The 22,409-nt window shown below is 46.3% G+C and overlaps 1 protein-coding gene across 1 annotated transcript in view; it reads left to right on the forward strand.

Annotated features, from left to right (window-relative positions):
• Positions 1 to 22,409, forward strand: part of DYNC2I1 (dynein 2 intermediate chain 1) — a 476,503-nt gene that overhangs the window by 121,948 nt on the left and 332,146 nt on the right. The window contains exon 6 of the mRNA XM_086941505.1: positions 19,253 to 19,320. Within this exon, the coding sequence (XP_086797631.1) occupies positions 19,253 to 19,320 (68 nt within the window). The remainder of the gene's footprint in view (positions 1 to 19,252; positions 19,321 to 22,409) is intronic.

The following is a 22,409-nucleotide window of genomic DNA, read 5'->3' on the forward strand; positions in this document are numbered from 1 at the left end:
TGTGGAGACCCAGATACCCAGATATTTAAATACCGTCTGCGTCACCTGTATGGGGCAGTTACGCGGGAGGAGGGGGACGTCACCAGAAAGAACGTAAACATAGGATTTTGCCCAATTGATAATTAAACCCGAGTTTCTACCGAAGGAGGCCAGGACGTCACAGAATACCCTCAACGACTTCCTGGGCGAGGTCAGATATAGCAGAATGTCGTCTGCATAGAGCGAAATGCGATCTTCATAGCCGGGGGACCACCAAATACCCCTTATCGAGGGCTCCCAGCGGATCCAGGCGGCAATGGGCTCAAGGGCCAGGGCGAACAGGAGCTGTGACAGGGGGCACCACTGACGGGTACCACGCCCGAGACTAAACGGAACCGAGACTCGACCGTTCACTACAATTTGCGCAAGGGGGTCTTCGTAAAGAAGGCGGACCCAACCGATAAAACTGGGACCAAAGCCAAATTTAGCTAATGCAGCCTACAAATAAGGCCACTCAATAGTATCAAAAGCCATCGTGGCATCCAAGGACGCCAAAATGGCCGGCTCGCGCAGCGTCGCAGCCCTCGCGCAAACTCCGTGCAGACGCCTGAGATTCAACGCAGTGTTCCGATGGGGAATAAAACCGGACTGATCCGGATGGACCAGTTCGCTAATGACAGTAATCAATCGATTGGCCAGCACCTTTGCGAGAATCTTAGGCTCGGCGTTCAAAAGAGATATAGGTCGGTACGACCCACACTTGTCCCTCGGTTTCCCCTCCTTATGTATAACAACAATCGTCGCAAGTCGCTGATGTCGGGGGAGAGAACCACATTCACGAGACTCCAAAAATATATCTCTCAAATAGGGAGCTATCTTTTCGGGCCGCAACTTGTATTGCTCTATCGGCAGCCCGTTAGGACCCATGGCCTTACCAGACCGCACGGAGCGGATCGCAAGGGCAACCTCATCGGCGGTTATTGCGTCCGAAAGACTTGGCAAAGCAATGTCACGCAGCAACAAATGAGTCTTCCTCCGGTCTATCCGACACGGGGGAGTACACAGTCCGAAAATGATCAGCAAAGCACTCAACAGTCTCTACAGGGTCCGAGACCCGCACACCACTCACCGTCTCAATCTCAGGCACAACACGACTAGCTCTATCCCTCTTGTCCAACCATGCTATCAATTTACCTGCTTTATCTCCCACGTCATATAGACGACCCTGCTGCTCTCGACTCATGGCCTTAGCTGCATCCGTAACCAATGCCCTGTATTCCAACTGTTTTAATCGCAACGTATGTGTCTTCGCGTGGGTAACCTCCTGTTCCAGGGCTAACTCCAGGTCTGCTATTTCAGTCTAAACCTTCACTACTGCCTCATGTCTCTGTTTCTTAACGCCCAATCAAAGACAGAGCTTGACCCCTAAAAACTGTTTTAAAGGCCTCCCAAAGCGACACTGCGGACGAAACAGAGCCCTCATTCTCTGAAAAATATAGATCAAGTGACTTTATCAAATCGTGACGAGTTTTAGGGTTGCGGAGATACCAAGGGTTGATTGGGGCCACCCGCCCCTCGGTCCTCGAAGACAATTCATTTCGAAGCCACAAAGGAGAGTGATCAGAAATTCCCGAGCCATATGTTTAACCTCAGCGACAGAAGGCGCCTGTGCGGCAGGCACTAGGACGTAATCAATCCTCGAAAGGCTACCATGGGCACCAGAGTGGAATGTGTACTGCCGCTGAGAGGAGTGCAACAGTCTCCAACAGTCTACAAGGCTTAAAGTATCGATGAGATCATGAAGCCAGTTCTGCGCCCCCTTGAGCTCCCTAGGTGGGTGTCTATCAAAAATACCAGATACAACTGCATTAAAATCACCACCCAGTATTAATGATCCCTCGGGGAGAGCAAGAAGAACCCGCCCCAAATCTGCAAAGGTAGTGGATTGTAGGCCGGGAGGGACATACACGGAGACCAGGGAAAGGGTCCTGCCCTCCCAACGACCAGTAAGGACGACATAGCGCCCTCTATCATCGAGGACCGTTGCATCAACTTCCAATGGGAGAGAGTTCTTAATAAGAATACCCACCCCTCGGGAACCTGAGGAGAACCCTGCATGGGCGACTAAACGATACCCCTTCCTATTCATAGCATAGCATGCATTTCCTATCAAGTGAGTCTCCTGAAGTAGAACCACATCTGGGGAATGACGTTTTAACAGCTGCAGCACTACCCCACGCTTTATCCTATCCCCCAACCCATACATATTCCAGCTCAGAAGCCTCAACCCCCTACCCCCCATCCCATACGAGGAAGAGAATCCAACCCCAAGAAGAAACCAGCGCTTCAATCAGAAAGTCTTGCAATACATTGCCTTGCAGAAAACGAAACTGAAAAAACAACAAAACACCACTCCTCCCCCACCAACAGCCCGTTACAACACCCCCCACCCTGCACCCCTGCATAAGACTAGGAAGCCACCCCAACTTGCAGTGTGCCTGTCGCCCCCACATCTAAACTAATCTACAGAAAGTCAAGCAGAGGAGGAAAACGACCCCCCGATAGCACCGCAACCCCTCGAAATATCTCACAGAATCATATTACACAGTTAATGCACCACAGTTCGAAACCTCCAGAATACCCCAGGAACCAGTCAATGATAAGGCTTATTCCTGGTCCATCGATCCGCCCTCCGCACCACCCGTCCTGCGGATGATGGGCCGGAAGAGTATCAAGCCAGTCGGCCACCACGTCTAGTCTGTTGAAAAAATAAGTCCGCTCTGCATGTTCAATGCGCAACTTGGCCGGAAAAAGCATGGCGTACTTGAGGCCCATCTCACGGAGTCTCCTTTTCACCCCAAGAAAACCAAGTCTCTGTTTCTGAACAGCTTGGGTAAAGTCTGGATAAAAACTGATGGTAGTGTTCTCAAACTTTATGGGACCGCCTGCCCGCGAAGCCTGGGGGATAGCGTCTATATCACGGAAGTTGAAAATCCTTGCTATCTTAGGCCGCGGCGGGGCACCCGTCTTGGGTTTTCCACCCGGAACTCTGTGAGCTCGTTTCACGGTGAAAAAATTACTGCAAGGTGATTCATGATCAGGTTCTCCACAAAAAGATCAGATGCTGGATCCTCCGCCTTCTCCGGAACCCCTATGATACGGACGTTGTTCCGCCTAGACCTTCCTTCAAAATCCTCCAGACGATGCGCAAGGAGGTCATTGGAGGCCCTCAAATTGCGAACCTCCGTCTGTATCTCAACGACGTCGTCTGTCAGAACAGAAGTCTTAATATCCAACGATTTAACCTTTTTGTTGGTTTTCGTTAGGTCCGTGCGAATCAAATTCACATCAATCACCACAGTGGTTGGGAAGAGGCTCCCTGGTCCTAACCATCCGATGCAGGAGGCTCTGCCTGCTTGTCCGCTTGCTGGAGGGGAGGGTTCTAGTGTCTAGGAACGCTTGTTTGAGCCTGTCAAAGGCATCCAAATCTACCCCTTCCGGGTGGGCATGCTTGCGGGGGTACTCGGGGAGGATTAGAAGTGGCCCGCTCCTGAGGTTTGGGGGCTGAAGGCCCGGGAAGGTCTTCCCTCTGAGGGAGGGGTGGAAGGCGTCTTTGAGCCAGCTCTATGAGCTGCTTCTCAAGGGGGGGCACTGCTTCAGAAACTGCCCTTACTATACAGGTGTCCACCGCGTTACAGAAATCATCTGTAATAGGGTAGTACTGGACGTCCTCCTCCTCATAGTAATCCTCCTCCTCCATGGGGCAGGTTTAGATAATAGGAAGGAGGGTAAAGAGAGAGGGTGGCCACCCACCAGGTGAGATAGAGAGAAGCATCACTGGACGGAGCCCAGAAAGTACGGACTCCCCAAGGGATGAGGAAGGTTGGTTTGCAGCCTATCACTAACCGGCAGAGATAGGCCTCTACTTCAGGGAAAACCCCAGACCTATTGTGATGATGTTAAGATAATTGGCATAATGTCAACCTTTATATAAAACGGGCTGAACAACCAAACCTGGGCGTGTCTACTGTCACGCAGCGTTATCGCTGCGGTCCTACCCAGCGGGGTGTAAATGCTCCAGGCTAGCCGCGGAACTGACAGAAAAACATGGGTGGTGGTGCTCGGCTGCAGGCCGTAGCTGATGTGCACTCCGCCCGCCTCTCTCTCTGAGGTAGCTTCAGCAAGGTAGGTGCTCCCTCCAGTGGTTGTCCGCACGCCGCGCACTCCAACCCCCGGCACAAGGATGGCCGCAAAGTGACGATACAGCGTTCATGCGGCCTTCAGAGCGAAGCAGAAGCTTCATTTACCAGGCACAGAACAGTACAGGAAAAAACATTATTAGAAACGTGTATAACACCAGTAATACACAAAGAAAAAGGAGGAGCGAACTCCAGACTTAAACCAGGGGCGGCTTTAGGCATGTGCAAGCTGTGCACCTGCACAGGGCCACCAAACCCCAGGGGCCGCTACACCAATATATATCCTTAATATAATAATCCTTTGAGGATGGATACATATTTGCGTTTCGGCCCCTGGCAGCGATATGGCGGCCTCCGGCTCTGTCCACTTCCAAACAGCCGGACCCCTCCCTCCCCCACTCTCCACTGGCCTCCGCGCCTGCGTTCCTCCGGTGGCATCCTACCTACGCTCCCTGCCCAGGGCCGCCATGAGCCTAGAGCCGCCCCTGATTAAACTCTCATGGCTGCAGCAGCAAAGAAAGAGGGATTCTGACGAGGGACAAGATTAGTTAATGGGACTGTTGGCTCCTGATTGGTGGACTCTGTTTTATTGTTGCACTTTATTTTTCCCTGTGGTTCTTGGGAAATTAAGTTTTGTCAAAGTTTAAGCTCTAAAATGGCTGCTGTAAAAACAAGCATTTGCAATGCAATAGGTCTCGCATTAGGAAAGTGTGAGCTATTGGTATTGTAAATGAAACATTTTTTTCAATATGTGTTGGCTTTGAAAATATATAAATTAATAGCATTGTTATTCACAAAGCCAATAGCTTACACTTTCCTAATGCAAGTCCTATTGGCTATGGCAATGCTTGTTGGTAGCAAGCAAGGACAGTGCTGTTGTGGAGCAGAGTGATGATGTGGTTGGGCTGAGTGATGTGGTGGTGTCCCAGAGTGATGTGGTGGTGTCCCAGAGTGATGTGGTGGTGTCCCAGAGTGATGTGATGGTGTCCCCGAGTGATGTGGTGGTGTCCCCGAGTGATGTGGTGGTGTCCCCGAGTGATGTGGTGGTGTCCCCGAGTGATGTGGTGGTGTCCCAGAGTGATGTGGTGGTGTTCCTGAGTGATGTGATGGTCTCCCCGAGTGATGTGGTGGTGTCCCCGAGTGATGTGGTGGTGCCCCAGAGTGGTGCCCCTGAGTGATGTGGTGGTGCCCCTGAGTGATGTGGTGGTGTCCCAGAGTGATGTGGTGGTGTCCCAGAGTGATGTGGTGGTGTACCTGAGTGATGTGGTCGTGTACCTGAGTGATGTGGTGGTGTCCCCGAGTGATGTGGTGGTGTCCCCGAGTGATGTGGTGGTGTCCTCGAGTGATGTGGTGGTGCCCCAGAGTGGTGCCCCTGAGTGATGTGGTGGTGCCCCTGAGTGATGTGGTGGTGCCCCTGAGTGATGTGGTGGTGTTCCTGAGTGATGTGGTGGTGTTCCTAAGTGATGTGGTGTGCCCCTGAGTGATGTGGTGGTGTCCCAGAGTGATGTGATGGTGTCCCCGAGTGATGTGGTGGTGTCCCCTAGTGATGTGGTGGTGTCCCCTAGTGATGTGGTGGTGTCCCCGAGTGATGTGGTGGTGTCCCCGAGTGATGTGGTGGTGTTCCTGAGTGATGTGGTGGTGTTCCTAAGTGATGTGGTGTGCCCCTGAGTGATGTGGTGGTGCCCCCGAGTGATGTGGTGGTGTCCCCGAGTGATGTGGTTGTGCCCCCGAGTGATGTGGTGGTGTCCCCGAGTGATGTGGTGGTGTCCCCGAGTGATGTGGTTGTGTCCCCGAGTGATGTGGTGGTGTCCCCGAGTGATGTGGTGGTGCCCCCGAGTGATGTGGTGGTGCCCCCAAGTGATGTGGTGGTGTCCCCGAGTGATGTGGTGGTGTCCCTGAGTGATGTGGTGGTGTCCCCGAGTGATGTGGTGGTGCCCCAGAGTGGTGCCCCTGAGTGATGTGGTGGGGCCCCTGAGTGATGTGGTGGTGCCCCTAAGTGATGTGGTGGTGTCCCCGAGTGATGTGGTGGTGTCCCCGAGTGATGTGGTGGTGTCCCCGAGTGATGTGGTGGTGCCCCCGAGTGATGTGGTGGTGTCCCCGAGTGATGTGGTTGTGTCCCCGAGTGATGTGGTGGTGTCCCTGTACAAGTATGTAGTATGAAATTATGTAGGTTGGGTTGGAATTGTGTGACGGGTAAATGTGTGGTGTGGAGTGGATGTGTGTAGTGGAATTATGTGACATAGTGTGCAGTGGCATTATATGGATAGTAATTATGTGATTTTGAGTGTACTGGTATTATGTGTAGGTGGATTGTGAGTTGGAAAGTCTGGAAGGGCTGGGGCAGTATTAGCGGAATAGCAAAGCCTGCTTGACGTGCAACTCACTGCCACTCGAAAAAGTTGAAAACTGTGGTGCCTTCTAGTAAAAGTAAAAAATTCCATGTTGACATTTCAGATACACTGTAAGGGCTGGGGACAGTGTCAATGGCCCCTGCTTGAAGAGCAGCTCGCTTCCAGTGTAAAATACGAAAAATATGGTGGTTTTTAAAACTAGATATGCTATAAATGTGTGTCTGCGCTCAGACGCGCACACATGAAGGGCTGCATATTCTGTAATCAGTAGTTGCACACAATATATCTCTTAATGTAAACAATATATCTCGTAACACAGCTGTTCATTGCCATTCATGTCACAATGTGAAGTGACATTGAAAATGTGCTTGTTGATGGAAAACGATTTGACTTCAATATACAAACACTTTGAAATAGCATTTGCGCCTGACTAGATTTGTGCGTGTGTTATCTCCAAGCCACAAAACACGATGAACTTGAGCACTCATAAAACAAGATTATTTATGTGCTATAGTTAGAAGAGTTTGGGATCAGGGGCGAGTTCAATAATAAAAGTGGGCTCAATATTAAGAGTGAGTTGTTCACTGATCACTTTTCGGTCAGGAATTAGGAGTGTACTCAGTGGTCAGGTCACACCTAATCCTCGCCGGCGCGAGATCACTGGCCGACCTCATACAGTTTGTTGGCTTGAGTCCATTGCCCTGTGGTCATGTGTCCACTTGTGTAAAGCTCTCCTCTGGTTGGCAGTCACAGCAAATTGAATCGGAAATGTCGGACTGAGGACAGAATGCAATGGGCGCAGTGCACGGCCTTCTAGTTCAACTGATACAGAGTGAGCACTAGTGCGCGTGGAGAATGCTTTTATCTCATGCTGGTTTGCGGTGTGCAAACAAAGCCAGTCCTTTCCTATGCATGTGAGATTATGCCACTACTGCGAAGCCAGGAATTGAATGAGGGGGGAGTATCCCAAGGCCATACTCAATCTGTTATTTGTTTTTCATTTTATGCTTATGTGTCATGGGGGGCAGAGGCGCTGATCCAGTAATGCGGAGGAGGCGTGCACGGGGGTGCATGCAGGCTCCCCCTTTGGTTCACAGTGGGGAGAAGGAGAATTTGGGGGATGACGCCTGGTACCTGGCTGTGGACTGCTCCGTCCTTGGGGATGCTCTTGCAGGGATGCCGGCGGTTGGGGGGGTGGCTCCACGGTGACACCATCAGGTCAGTCGCGAGGGCATTGGGGTTCTGCCACAGGAGTTGCGGTGAGCGGTGATCAGCGGGCTTAATGGCTGGGGCAGGCCAAGTTTGATGTTCATGCAGCTCGAAGCGCACCTACGGAAGTGTCGGCCGTCCGTCATGCTGTGCAGAGCTCTGCCCCCATGTGCCTGCAGTTGTGGTGGCGTGTTGATGTGGGGGGTGCAGATGAAGCGCTTTCGGCCTGCAATGGAGCGTTTGCAAATAGGGTGCCGCCGTAATTCAATTGGTGCTGGTATCATGTTTTTGTTGCCCCAGCTGGTGTTTTGCTGCGTTTGTGACACTGCGGTACCTGTGGCACAGCACGGGGATATAGGGAGGAGGGGGAGCCAGCGTTTACCATAATGGATGACACACGCTAATCAAAAGTATGGACAGAGCTTCCACTCCACTGCCGAATTCGACTTGACGACAAAAGATCTTGCAGAAGACAATTTGCAACAATTTCACCTTTCTCTAATTTAGCCCCTGAGTGATGTGGTGGTTTCCCAGAGTGATGTGATGGTGTCCCCGAGTGATGTGGTGGTGTCCCCGAGTGATGTGGTGGTGTCCCCGAGTGATGGGGTGGTGTCCCCGAGTGATGTGATGGTCTCCCCGAGTGATGTGGTGGTGTCCCCGAGTGATGTGATGGTCTCCCCGAGTGATGTGGTGGTGTCCCCGAGTGATGTGGTGGTGTCCCCGAGTGATGTGGTGGTGTCCCTGAGTGATGTGGTGGTGCCCCTGAGTGATGTGGTGGTGTCCCAGAGTGATGTGGTGGTGTCCCTGAGTGATGTGGTGGTGTACCTGAGTGATGTGGTGGTGTACCTGAGTGATGTGGTGGTGTACCTGAGTGATGTGGTTGTGTACCTGAGTGATGTGGTGGTGTCCCCGAGTGATGTGGTGGTGTCCCCGAGTGATGTGGTGGTGTCCCTGAGTGATGGGGTGGTGCCCCAGAGTGGTGCCCCTGAGTGATGTGGTGGTGTTCCTGAGTGATGTGGTGGGGTTCCTAAGTGATGTGGTGTGCCCCTGAGTGATGTGGTGGTGCCCCCGAGTGATGTGGTGGTGTCCCCGAGTGATGTGGTTGCGCCCCCGAGTGATGTGGTGGTGTCCCCGAGTGATGTGGTGGTGTCCCCGAGTGATGTGGTTGTGTCCCCGAGTGATGTGGTGGTGCCCCCGAGTGATGTGGTGGTGCCCCCACGTGATGTGGTGGTGTCCCCGAGTGATGTGGTGGTGTCCCCGAGTGATGTGGTGGTGTCCCCGAGTGATGTGGTGGTGTCCCCGAGTGATGTGGTGGTGCCCCAGAGTGGTGCCCCTGAGTGATGTGGTGGGGCCCCTAAGTGATGTGGTGGTGTCCCCGAGTGATGTGGTGGTGTCCCCGAGTGATGTGGTGGTGCCCCCGAGTGATGTGGTGGTGTCCCGAGTGATGTGGTTGTGTCCCTGTACAAGTATGTAGTATGAAATTATGTAGGTTGGGTTGGAATTGTTAGTTAGTTGTAGAATTGTGTGACGGGTAAATGTGTGGTGTGGAGTGGATGTGTGTAGTGGAATTATGTGACATAGGGCCAGATGTAGGTAGGCATTTACCGGTCGGTAACGGCCGAATTCGGCCGTTACCGACCGGTAAATGCAATTTGAGATGTAGGGCCCTGTATTTTACAGAATCGGTAAATTTACCGATCGGTAAATTTACCGATTCTGTAAAATACCGAATCAGTATTTTTTCCGATTCGGTAAAATTGATATGTAGGTGGGACTCTTCTGAGTCCCACAAGCATTACAGAATCGGTATTTTACCATCAAATACTATTTGATGGTAAAATACCGATTCTGGTGTGCATGCACATGTGTGCATGCACACCTGTGCCATATGACAGGCAGACCTGCCCTTAGGGCAGGTATGCCTGCCACATGGCCCCCGAACCTTTTTTGGGGGTGCTAGAGGGTGTCAAAGTGACACCCCCTGCACCCTTGTCAGAATCGGTATTTACCGATTCGGTAAATACCGACCGGTAATGCCCCATTCATTCCTATGGGCTTCAAAGCCCATAGGAATGAATGGGGCATTACCGGTCGGTATTTACCAAATCGGTAAATACAGATATTTACCGATTCGGTAAAAGGAACATCTGGATGTTCCTACATATCCACCCCTCAGATTTACCGATTTTTAATTACCGAATCGGTAAAATTCGGTAATTAAAAATCGGTAAATCTCATTTACCTACATCTGGCCCATAGTGTGCAGTGGCATTATATGGATAGTAATTATGTGATTTTGAGTGTACTGGTATTATGTGTAGGTGGATTGTGAGTTGGAAAGTCTGGAAGGGCTGGGGCAGTATTAGCGGAATAGCAAAGCCTGCTTGACGTGCAACTCACTGCCACTCGAAAAAGTTGAAAACTGTGGTGCCTTCTAGTAAAAGTAAAAAATTCCATGTTGTCATTTCAGATACACTGTAAGGGCTGGGGACAGTGTCAATGGCCCCTGCTTGAAGAGCAGCTCACTGCCAGTGTAAAATACGAAAAATATGGTGGTTTTTAAAACTAGATATGCTATAAATGTGTGTCTGCGCTCAGACGCGCACACATGAAGGGCTGCATATTCTGTAATCAGTAGTTGCACACAACATATCTCTTAATGTAAACAATATATCTCTTAACACAGCTGTTCGTTGCCATTCATGTCACAATGTGAAGTGACATTGAAAATGTGCTTGTTGATGGAAAACGATTTGACTTCAATATACAAACACTTTGAAATAGCATTTGCGCCTGACTAGATTTGTGCGTGTGTTATCTCCAAGCCACAAAACACGATGAACTTGAGCACTCATAAAACAAGATTATTTATGTGCTATAGTTAGAAGAGTTTGGGATCAGGGGCGAGTTCAATAATAAAAGTGGGCTCAATATTAAGAGTGAGTTGTTCACTGATCACTTTTCGGTCGGGAATTAGGAGTGTACTCAGTGGTCAGGTCACACCTAATCCTCGCCGGCGCGAGATCACTGGCCGACCTCATACAGTTTGTTGGCTTGAGTCCATTGCCCTGTGGTCATGTGTCCACTTGTGTAAAGCTCTCCTCTGGTTGGCAGTCACAGCAAATTGAATCGGAAATGTCGGACTGAGGACAGAATGCAATGGGCGCAGTGCACGGCCTTCTAGTTCAACTGATACAGAGTGAGCACTAGTGCGCGTGGAGAATGCTTTTATCTCATGCTGGTTTGCGGTGTGCAAACAAAGCCAGTCCTTTCCTATGCATGTGAGAATATGCCACTACTGCGAAGCCAGGAATTGAATGAGGGGGGAGTATCCCAAGTCCATACTCAATCTGTTATTTGTTTTTCATTTTATGCTTATGTGTCATGGGGGGCAGAGGCGCTGATCCAGTAATGCGGAGGAGGCGTGCACGGGGGTGCATGCAGGCTTCCCCCTTTGGTTCACAGTGGGGAGAAGGAGAATTTGGGGGATGACGCCTGGTACCTGGCTGTGGACTGCTCCGTCCTTGGGGATGCTCTTGCAGGGATGCCGGCGGTTGGGGGGGGTGGCTCCACGGTGACACCATCAGGTCAGTCGCGAGGGCATTGGGGTTCTGGCACAGGAGTTGCAGTGAGCGGTGATCAGCGGGCTTAATGGCTGGGGCAGGCCAGTTTGATGTTCATGCAGCTCGAAGCGCACCTACGGAAGTGTCGGCCGTCCGTCATGCTGTGCATAGCTGTGCCCCCATGTGCCTGCAGTTGTGGTGGCGTGTTGATGTGGGGGGTGCAGATGAAGCGCTTTCGGCCTGCAATGGAGCGTTTGCAAATATTGTGCCGCCGTAATTCAATTGGTGCTGGTATCATGTTTTTGTTGCCCCAGCTGGTGTTTTGCTGCGTTTGTGACACTGCGGTACCTGTGGCACAGCACGCGGGATATAGGGAGGAGGGGGGAGCCAGCGTTTACCATAATGGATGACACACGCTAATCAAAAGTATGGACAGAGCTTCCACTCCACTGCCGAATTCGACTTGACGACAAAAGATCTTGCAGAAGACAATTTGCAACAATTTCACCTTTCTCTAATTTAGCAGCAAAAGAATGGAAATAATCCCTCTTTAAATGAGGCGGATTCAACATCTAGGTATTTAAGATGACCATTATTTACCCACTGCTTCATAATTCATTTGTGTTTCTGAAGTTACTGTTGTTGTCCCGATCTTGAAAGGGCGTCCGCTTTATAGGCATAATTAAAAATAATGAAACGCCGCAGCCCGGCTTCAACAGGAAGCCAGGCAACCTTTGTTGGGACGGGGGCGGGGCCAGACAAATTCAGGAAGCAGACGAGAGTCTACCTCGCGCTCCCGTGCCCGCCGGAAGATTTGCGTGACTGCGTCTCAGCGCGGCACCCGCCTGTTGCCCAGAATGACCGGATGGCTGCCGAGGGACACGAACGAAGAACCTGGTGAGTGGGGCTGGTCTGGTGCGGCGGCGGGGGTCTTGGTGCGCATGTGTTGTGGCTGTGTGTGTGTGTGTGCGCGCGCGTGTGTGTATGCGACGGCGGGGGTGGGTTCTCTGTATGTATGGGTGCGTGCGTGCTTGTGTGTGTGTCTCTGTGTATGCGTGTGTGTATGCAGTGTGTGTGTGTGTGTGTGTGTGTGTGTATGCGACGGCGGGGATGTGTTCTCTGTTGTATGGGTGCGTGCATGGGCGCTTGTGTGTCTCTGTGAATGCGCATGCGTGTGTGGTGCTTCCGAGGCAGGAGATGGGCACAGCGCAGTGCGCGCCCTCGAGGAGGAATCTGAGACAGCGAGGCTCGTGCCTGAACGCTGTCTCACATTCCTCCTAACACGCCAACAAAAGTTCATCGCTACGCTCGACTTAAAAAAGGAAGAAAGAGTTTGCCTAATCCTCACCTCCTGGCGCAGATTTGCTATGCACCAAGTTAAATCCTTGGGCGATCGCTTATGGAATGGACATATCAGACCATTAAGGGAAAACGTTGCAGCCTTAGACGCCAAGCCATTACAAAAAAGAAGCTTTGGCAGAACGAATAGATCTTGCCTTTGCCTATGGTGTATGACCATAGAAGCTCAAAGCGATTCTGTATAAATGTTCTGCAATATTTTTATTCTGTTTGTTTTATAAAAATATTGTTTTAATCTCCTGTGAAACGTACTGGTTTAAGTACGATACAAATGCTTCTGTGCCGCATATTGTTTATCAGTGGTGAAAACTAAAGTAAGGACAAAGGAGGAAGAAAGTTATTTTTTTAAGTAGCTGAATCTGAGCAGTGGAAGAACAGTAATAGAGCCATGTGTATGGAGTTGGGTGTGTTGGTGGTTAGGGTGTTTTGTAGGGTGGGGGTATGGTGGTGATAGTAGGGTGGTGGTAGTAGGAGGGTAGTTGATAGGGTGGTGGTATGGTGTTAGTGATGGTTGGATGTGGCAGAGTAGCGGAAGTGTGGTTGGGTAGAGTGGTGGTGGTAAGTTAAGGTGTTCATGGTGGGGTAGCGGTGGTGGGAGTTAGGGGGTACGTAATGGGGTAGTGGTGGTGGGAGTTAGGGGTCGTGTTGGTGGTCGAGAGATGGACAAGGTGGAAAGCGTAGGGTGAAGTTGTTAGGGTGTTAGTTTGAGTGGTAGGGTAGGTGCGGTGCTGGTAGTGAAGGGTGGCGCATGGTGGTTAGGGTGGTAGTGTTTAGCGTGGTGAGCAGGGAGGTGGTGGTGAGGGTGGGGAGAAAGGTGTTTAGGCCAGTGGGTGGTCGTGTGGGGGTTAGGGTGGTGTTAGGGTGCTTACGTAGTGTTGTGGGGTAAGGGTGGTTAGCGTGGTAGTAGTGGGTAGTGGAGGGGATCTGGTGTTTAGGGTAGGGTGGTGGCTCAGTTGATAGGATAGAGTAGTAATTATGGTGGTAGGGTTGGGTGCTGGGTAGGGCAGTGGGGCGTGTGGTGGTGGCAGGATGACTAGGGTGGTTGTGTTGGTAGAGTGATAGTTCGGGCAATCGTTACAGTGTTTGAGAGTAGGCAGGTGGTGGGCACAGTGGTGTCTAGGGTAGTGGTGTTGGGTACGGTGGGAGTGGGTGGAGTGCTGGTGGGTAGTTTGGTGGTGCGTAGGGTGCGGTGGTAGGTAGGACAGTGGAGAGTGAAGCGGAAAGTTCCAGAAGCCAGCATAATCCGATGATTAAGACATCAGCGGCGGGGACAGTATATTCCGTACAGATGTACAAAATGAAGGTGTTTTTCATACATGCCTCATGGGTTGTCCTGTGAAACACAGCATAGGTAGCTTAAGGTCGGTTCTTCTGTATCTATTTGTGGTCTGTTGCTCTGTAACATACCCACCTTGGAGCACTCAAGGGTTGCGGAAAAAGAGTAGCGCTTACACAATTGTAATACGCTTGTTTGCTAAAATGGTGTGCCAATATCGTGTTTGTTGTAAGGTTCTAAGGGAACGTCCAATGAAGACCTCTACTGCCTCGCTGGGTTGCAGCAACTGGCAAACCTAGGTGAGAGTCGGGTATCCTTCAGATGGGTCTTGGCCTACATAAAGGTAACACTTCTGTTCCACAGTGTGACGGGCTGTGACAGGTTCTAGAAGGTTGGGTCCCATATGTGCAAACACTGCTCACTATAGTTTGTATTCAGGTGGGTGTCTGACCTTCATGTCCCGATAAGTCAAATTCCAGAGTGCGGCCACCTAGCGCCTCAGGGACAGTACTTTTGTAGGATAAATATGAGCTGAGTGTGGCATTGCTCTGCATTTTGTGGAGGCTTTTGACAAGACCTGTGGATATGAGATTATAAAAGGAGAGTCAAGAGATGACTGCAGTGAACAACTGCGTCATTTTGTGCTTGAATTGCAAGAGATGACACACAGGAGCAAGGAAGAGGGACCCAACAAGCAACAACACCGACAACAGGAAAATGATGACAGCTGAAACGACCTCAATCCAACAGAGAGAAGTGGTGAAAAAACAATAAATTACTTAATTAGTACTTAGTCAATGCTCCATCAATGAGGAAAACACACAAACAGGAATTCTGTCCGGGACAGGCTGACCAATGAAATGCAGGGAAATGAGGGTGACCTTTAAGCCTACCAATGGTAAGTAACAGGTGGGCTCTAATCCCCTTTAAAGTTTCTTTTCTTTTTAAACAAAAAATAGACTTGCAGCGACCAAGTATACGCAGTATCAGGCAAGACTTAATATGATCCTTCTTAGTGTTCATAGGGTACTACAGGTGTTCACAGTTTTTTCAGATTACAGCCCCCTCTTGAAGACCTATTAAAACAAGCATTTGCAATGCAATAGGTCTTGCATTTGTTAAAGTTAGAGCTGTTTGTGTTAAAAATGAAAATCTTTTTTACTTATGCTTTCTTATACCAATGCAAACGCGAGACCTATTGCATTGCAAATGCTACTTTACGTAGACCTGTTGCAGGGTGCAGTACCATATGTCCAATGGGACCTCTTTTGGCCACATATGGCACTGCACTCTGGAACTTGGCTAGTTAGAGAAACATTTGCAAATTGATAGGTCTCGCATTTGTTAAAGTTAGAGCTGTCGGCTTTGAAAATGACAAGTTTTTTTACTTTTGTTTGTGTATTTGCAGTTGAGTAATTATATTTGGGTAGTGCCAATGCCATTGGAATAAAAAGCAAAAGTAAAAAACATAGTCATTGTTAACGCCAACAGCTCTAACTTTGCAAAATGCAAGAAGCAAATGCTTGTTCTTTCTTGTGCCTCTACTCTAACAGGCAACACCAGTTCTTCATTACATACACTTTCTCTATTGATATTTTTTCTGAAAACCAATTCTCATTTGGACTGTCACAACTGGTTTTATGACTTTGTAGCATATTGCGAAGGCCACATATCTGCTTCGGATAACCCCATATAAGACTAACTTAGTTTATTTCCCAATATTTCTTCTTCCACCAGAGTGTACCTAGACTCTAATTCAACTAATACACCCACCAAATCTCCACCAAGCATAATTTAAAATTGTGTCACAGAATCTGTGAACTTGCAATACTAAAATATTGATCGAATTGCATAAACTGCACGCATCCAGTGCCATTCTTATTACACACTTAGAAGAAATGCCCATCTTACCATGTTTAATAAAAGACCTCCAACCACGCACCACAGATAAAACTGCTGGCTAACTCTCACTGAGCCTAAGAGCGATACCCTTGGTCCCAATGGGCCATCCCGTCAATTTGTCTGCTATATATTGCCTATGGGATTAAAGCTTGCGATAATAAGTAAGACACAATCACTCTACTTGTACAATATAATAAGTCATATTTTGTGACTATCACTGATAATGCCATTTTCTCTTGGACTCGTGAAGCGTCACAGAGGACTTTCCAATAAATAGTCAACCACAGCCGCCATTAAAGTGAAAGGACGGCATGAGGCTCTTTTACAAAACAAAACATTTGTTTGTTGAAATCCTGGCTACACTGAGTCATACTCTTCCTTATCCCAGTTCTGATCCCCTGTCTCTTACTTTGGATTGGAGATCTTTTACTCATGTTTATGATCTGCTTAATGCTTTGGTAGCGCTCACAGAATTTGGTTTAGTTGGGTGTTCTTGTTATACCCAATGCCATTACAGTTTTTAAAAATGTTTCAGATCAGGCAACTCTTCGACCGTGAACACCCTCATGGTTACAGAGTGAAATAGGAACAGAAGGGATTAGCCTATCTCGAGTTGTACATAACGTGTGTGTGGCTGTTATGTACATTGGCTCCCCATTGAATGGAAATGCACCTTCAAGACAGCTTGTATCATTCACAAAGCCCTTTATACAAAAAACCCCCTAGAAGCCAAACTATCGAGAGCAGGAAGAGGCTGGGCACTGAGAAGCTTGAACTCACTTCTCATACCTCCAAAGTTGAAGAAAAAATAATTGCAGGCGCGCTCTTTCTCAGGGAATGCTCCTAGGATTTTTAACTCACTACCTAAGGACCTACACTGCAAGCCCTCCTTTTCTGGCTTCAAATTAGACCCCAATCTCTTCCCCTTAACTACTACTTCAACACGCTCTGTAATTGAGCTGCGTTTCCGAAAGATCCAACCACCAGCGACAGGATCCCTCAATTTGGTCACCTTGACTCACTAGTCTCCATTCTGTCACTATCCATGTTGCCAAAATGCTGTAATGGTATAGACGTACTTGACTGTTTTTGGCTACCTTAATGGTGTATGATTTTTTTTACTCCTTTGTTCTCGGTTTATGAGCCACACAAATCCTTGCATTTAGTTCAAGTAAACTTATTCACAAAACATGTAAAGCAGAAATGTAGTTCTAGCTAGCACTATATAAAACTCACAAATTAATAAATAATAAATGCAGAAAGGGTGACAAATCAAAGTATGCAAAAAAACAATGGATAAAATGCCTGGATTAATCTCAGCCACTGATAATTACTTGGGTCGCATCCTAATCTCTGGTTATTTTGCAAACCATACCACCTCAGTCTAGACCAGCCATCTGCAAATCAGTCTTCCCTACACCGTAACACAGGCATCCCATGGCCAAGCTCCAACTAAGGCGAAACCGGTCCTGGGTTGCCTTTGTTCTGGTTCATGGAGGGCCTGGCTTGGCAGTTCGGGCTGAACTGTCCCTATTGGAGCCGGGTCAAGACTGATTTGCATATAGCTAGGTCCAAACTGAGTGGCATGGTGTGCAATATATTGATAAGTCGGGATGCGGCCCAAGGATTTACTAGTGGATGAGATTTATTTAAGCATTCCACCCATCATTTTTTTATACTTAATTGTCATCTTTGGCATGGCTGACATTTGTTATTGCTTTTCAGAATAGATTCTACTTTGTTCTAGCCGTTTTGTCAGCCTCTTGGGTGTGCAACATTCGACACCATGTTCTTTTAACCCTCCTATTATACTTTGTTTTTTCAGGGCCTATTATTGAAAAATATTAGTATGTCTCACAGAATCATGTTCTTTTTAAAAAAAAAAATCCTTTATTTATAATCACAGTTAGAAAGCAGAAATAGGTATTAAAATTCATCAGGACAATGTCATCATTATAGATAAAAGAAAATAGAATGGAATACACAATAGTATAAATACCCATCCCCGACGAAGTCTAATTCTCAACTCTTGTTCCTAGCTATGACCCTCGCTGAAAACCTAGAACAGTAGAATCATGATCATTATTTTTTACTTTCTAATTACCGTCTTCCAGCAAGTAGTTAACCGAACACTGTCAGTGTGACCTGAGTCTTTAAAATATTTCTTGTCAAACACATATAAGTTAAAATATTGAAACCATTTGAGATTTGCTATACTGTTAGATTTATGATTGTAATAATTTTTTTTCTTTCCATTATCTTCTACAATTCCTGTTTTGCATTTAGTACATCAGCAGTCTGGTATAGGTAACTGTTGGAGTCCTTCCAAATGGTCTTTACTTTAGTCTTCGGAAAAGTGCTCATTATATATGTCATAGAGTGGCCAAATGTTGATCAGTCGTATTTGATCCAAACTCTTCAAACTTTTCTTATATAGGAACTTATTTAACTGATTTATGTGTCATTTGTTACCTTTTTATCTCTTGAATTTCCATGGCCAACTCGTCCTAGGGGTTGAACTGTCTGTTCTATAGAGGGTCTTTTTTATATAATAATTCAAATCCAATAGGAAGAGTTGCTTACCTGCACTTTTTATTTTCCTTTATTTATATCAAGATTAAATGTATAATCAGCTCACCTTCCTCTTGTCATAGCTAGAAGAGCGTATTCTAAAATAGTAATAGGGATCTTATATCTTGCAGGTAAAAAACCTGATTCTGAGTGTTACCATTCTGCATTCTGTAGTGCTGTGTCAGCCTTTCCCATCAGTGCACGTTTTCATATTTCTCTTTACTGAAGCTTCTTCCTACCAGTCTGTGTTCTTTTGAAATTAAAAGTATTCAAAGTTTTTTTTACATCCAGACAATGTTTTTTCTGTTATAAATTATAATTGCTGTTCTACAGACACTAAGGGATAATTTCTTTTTAGTTAGGCTGTGTAACATTATTTCCGTTTAAAGCAAGTTTCTGTTCTAATTAATTATTCATGGTATCCCACTCAGAGGTGGAGAACTGAAAGTTTTGAGGAAAACTAGAATTACAGATTGATTATTTTCTCCGTCAACCTCCTTCCAATCACTTTAAAGAATATTTAATTGCGTGCTTTTTTGCTGAAGCAATGACCAGTTCCATTTTGATCTCTGGTGCAAGTAGCAACATGTATTGGCTGGTATTTGTACCAGTTGGAAGTAAAACACTATCATTTTGGTGCAGTAGCGTCTGACTTGTTTTTCAAGTTTGATACAAAAAAGAGACTATCTAAATACTTTGCTATCTATGTGTTCTAGCCTGATAACACTGCTATTAGAATGGAAGCATCTGAATTTATTGGTACTATTTTTTAAATTCTATATTTGGTTGTCAAGAAGTTTCTTTAAAAAGTTTAACATTTGAGTATATTTCTAACTCTTTCAGGAAATTAAGCACAGAAGTGTTGAGAAACGTGGCAGTGAAAATGCAGATTCTGGTGCTTACAATGCAAGGTATGCAATTGTTCTCTAATCTGTGATGTACAACTAATCGAATGACTAATGTCATATTATCTCAATATTCGTAGAGATTTAGCTCTCATTGCTTTACTTGTGGAACACACCAGGAGAATTAGAACGAAACCTAAAATATTATGCCACATAATGCTCATTATCAATGAAAACACAGTCTCACTCCGCATCTTGGGACCTACTAAAGCTGCTGACAACTAAGCGTACAATCTGAATACCACATTTTCATACATAATACCAAAACAATATGTCAGTTACGGAGTCATTTATATTTTTTTCCACACAGGCAAAAAAGTAATTGTCACTCAATTTGCCAGAAAATCTGGTAGGCAGATAATTTCCAAATTACCACCCTCCCACATATGAAGTGAGTTTTCTCTAAAAAATGGTAATATATTTTGTTATTTCCTTCAAGTCAAAATCAAATTTGTTCAGTTTACCATTGTAGGCATGTGCCCAATAAGCTGGCAAGCTTGTAATAGAAATGTATTTAGGTTTAGTAATTTGTATCAGTTACAGCACTTAGAGTACATGTAGGTTTAGTAATTTTCACCAGTTACATTACTTCAATGCATTTATGTTAAATCGGTTATAAATAATAAACATAAGGTAAGGGCTTTCTCAATAATACATGCTTAAGAGGGTGCCTCCGCTATGAGTAGTTTTCACTGAGGTATGTAACTAACTGTCTATCTCGCTGAATAAGGACTGTGCAGTCAGAGAGATCTGTGTCCATTAATGTAGTAAAACCTTTCTTCAATATTTACATTTTTTTCACATTTCGGCTTCTTTAAGTATTTACTGGTGTGAGATTTTTATGTCAAGGACTAAGGATGACAAGTATGGTATGTCTAACATTGCTTTCAAAGTACTGCATGTGCAGTGTATCTCTATTTCAGCTATTAATTCAGAATGCATTGAGCAGCTAACTAGAGCCATTGTAGCAGCTGTTCTTTAGCAGGAGTTGGCCAAAGATGTTACTGTGGTTGATTTGACAGTTCTTAAATGTGTATGAAGACCATGAAGTGAACACCAAGTACCATCTCCAAAGCATATATTGTATTAGAAAAATCTTTATAAATTTTCGAGGGAGGCGTATGTCTTCCACCACTGCACTATGTGCAAATCCTCAAAGGTAGACTCTATTCACGTTATATATATATATAATCTTCTATATAAATAAAATTGTAACTGGTGGTTTGTTCAAAATCTCAAATTTCCGAAAGTTCTTCACCAATTGCTTTGAAATGTTGACACACGATGCATTCGAATACGCAAGTGTTTTTATATACACAAAGTTGGATTCGAATACGCGCGTGTCAAATACGCGCGTATTTTTAATCGAAAGCACAAACAGACACATAAAAATGTCAATGTGCGTTTGATAAAAATCTTAAATCTACGAAAGTTCTACACCGATTGATTTGAAATTTTGACACAACGTTGGATTAGATTAAGCTCGTGTTTATAAATACACAACGTTGGATTAGAATACGCGCGTGTCAAACACGCGCATGTTTTTAATCTAAAGGACGAACAGACCCTATCGATTGGGTTGCTGCACAACAACTACAATAGACGCATAGAGACAATAGTCTACATATATTAGGATGGACAGTTGGTGTCAGGATGGCAGATCGGGAAATGGGTGGAGGGAGGGGGGAGGAGTTGGTTCACTTGGCAACATTAAGAAAGGACACATAGAGACAATATTCTACATATATTAGGATGGACAGTTGGTGTCAGGATGGCAGACCGGGAAGTGGGTGGAGGGAGGGGGAGGAGTTGGTTCACTTTGCAACATTAGTGCGTGTTTATATATACACAACATTGGTTTCGAATACGTGCGTGCCCAATATGCGCATGTTTTTAATCGAAGGGCCGAACACACCCTATCGATTTCATTGCTGTGCAACAAATACAAGGTACGCATATAGACAATAGACTACATATATTAGGATGGACAGTTGGTGTCAGGATGGCAGACTGGGAAGTGGGTGGAGGAAGGGGGGAGGAGTTGGTTCACTTTGCAACATTAAGAAAGGACGCATAGAAACAATAGTCTAAATAGATTAGGATGGACAGTTGGTGTCAGGATGGCAGACCGGGAAGTGGGTGGAGGGGGGCAAGGAGTTGGTTCACTTGGCAACATTAGCGCGTCAAACCGGGAAGTAGGTGGAGGGAGGGGCGAGGAGTTGGTTCACTTGGGAACATTAAGAAAGGATGCTTAGAGACAATAGTCTACATATATTAGGATGGAGAGTTGGTGTCAGGATGGCAGACCGGGAAGTGGGTGGAGGGAGGGGGGAGGAGTTGGTTCACTTTGCAACCCGAACAGACCCTATCGATTTGGTTGCTGCGCAACAAATACAAGGGACGCATATAGACAATAGTCTACATATATTAGGATGGACAAAAACATATTGTATGTAGACCCACAAGCATTGTACAATTAAACATTTTAGAAACGTGCGCTTACTCTTTTCTTTCTCTTCCATTTAACCAGACTGAGCCACAGCAACTTGTGGCCGGGTACACCTAGTTATATGTAATTATATATATATATAATTATGCCATAATATATTTAATACATTGCCGTTGCATTCAGGATTTACATTGGTGGATTTTCAGTCAGTTAAGTTTTTTGCATAATGAAGCAGTTGACTTACTTTTATTCATTATTATGCTAGTTTCTAGTGCAAAGATAGAATCACTCATCAAGAAAATAATTTTTTCTTGCTCTAATAATTGGTGAAATTACAGTGACTCTTATGGGGGCTAAGCTGTCTACATCTTCAGTAATAGAATGGGAAAGTGGGTTGTTTGATAGTTTTGCCTTGGAATTGGATCTGGAAACTACTTTTCATTTACATGTTGTCATAAATAATCTTTTGGTTACTTATGCGTTATGTATGCATAAATCATCTTTTGTTGTTGCACTTTTTTGTGTTTTCTTTTCATTTTAAATATTTATTTTTGCATGGAAATAAACATGTCCAAAATTCATCTGCAAGAATATCTTCCTTTTCAAGAATCAGCTAGCATATGCCTCCACACAAACTGCTTTATTT

This window comes from Lissotriton vulgaris, chromosome 10 (assembly GCF_964263255.1).
Source record: "Lissotriton vulgaris chromosome 10, aLisVul1.2, whole genome shotgun sequence".
NCBI classification, from domain to species: domain Eukaryota; kingdom Metazoa; phylum Chordata; class Amphibia; order Caudata; family Salamandridae; genus Lissotriton; species Lissotriton vulgaris.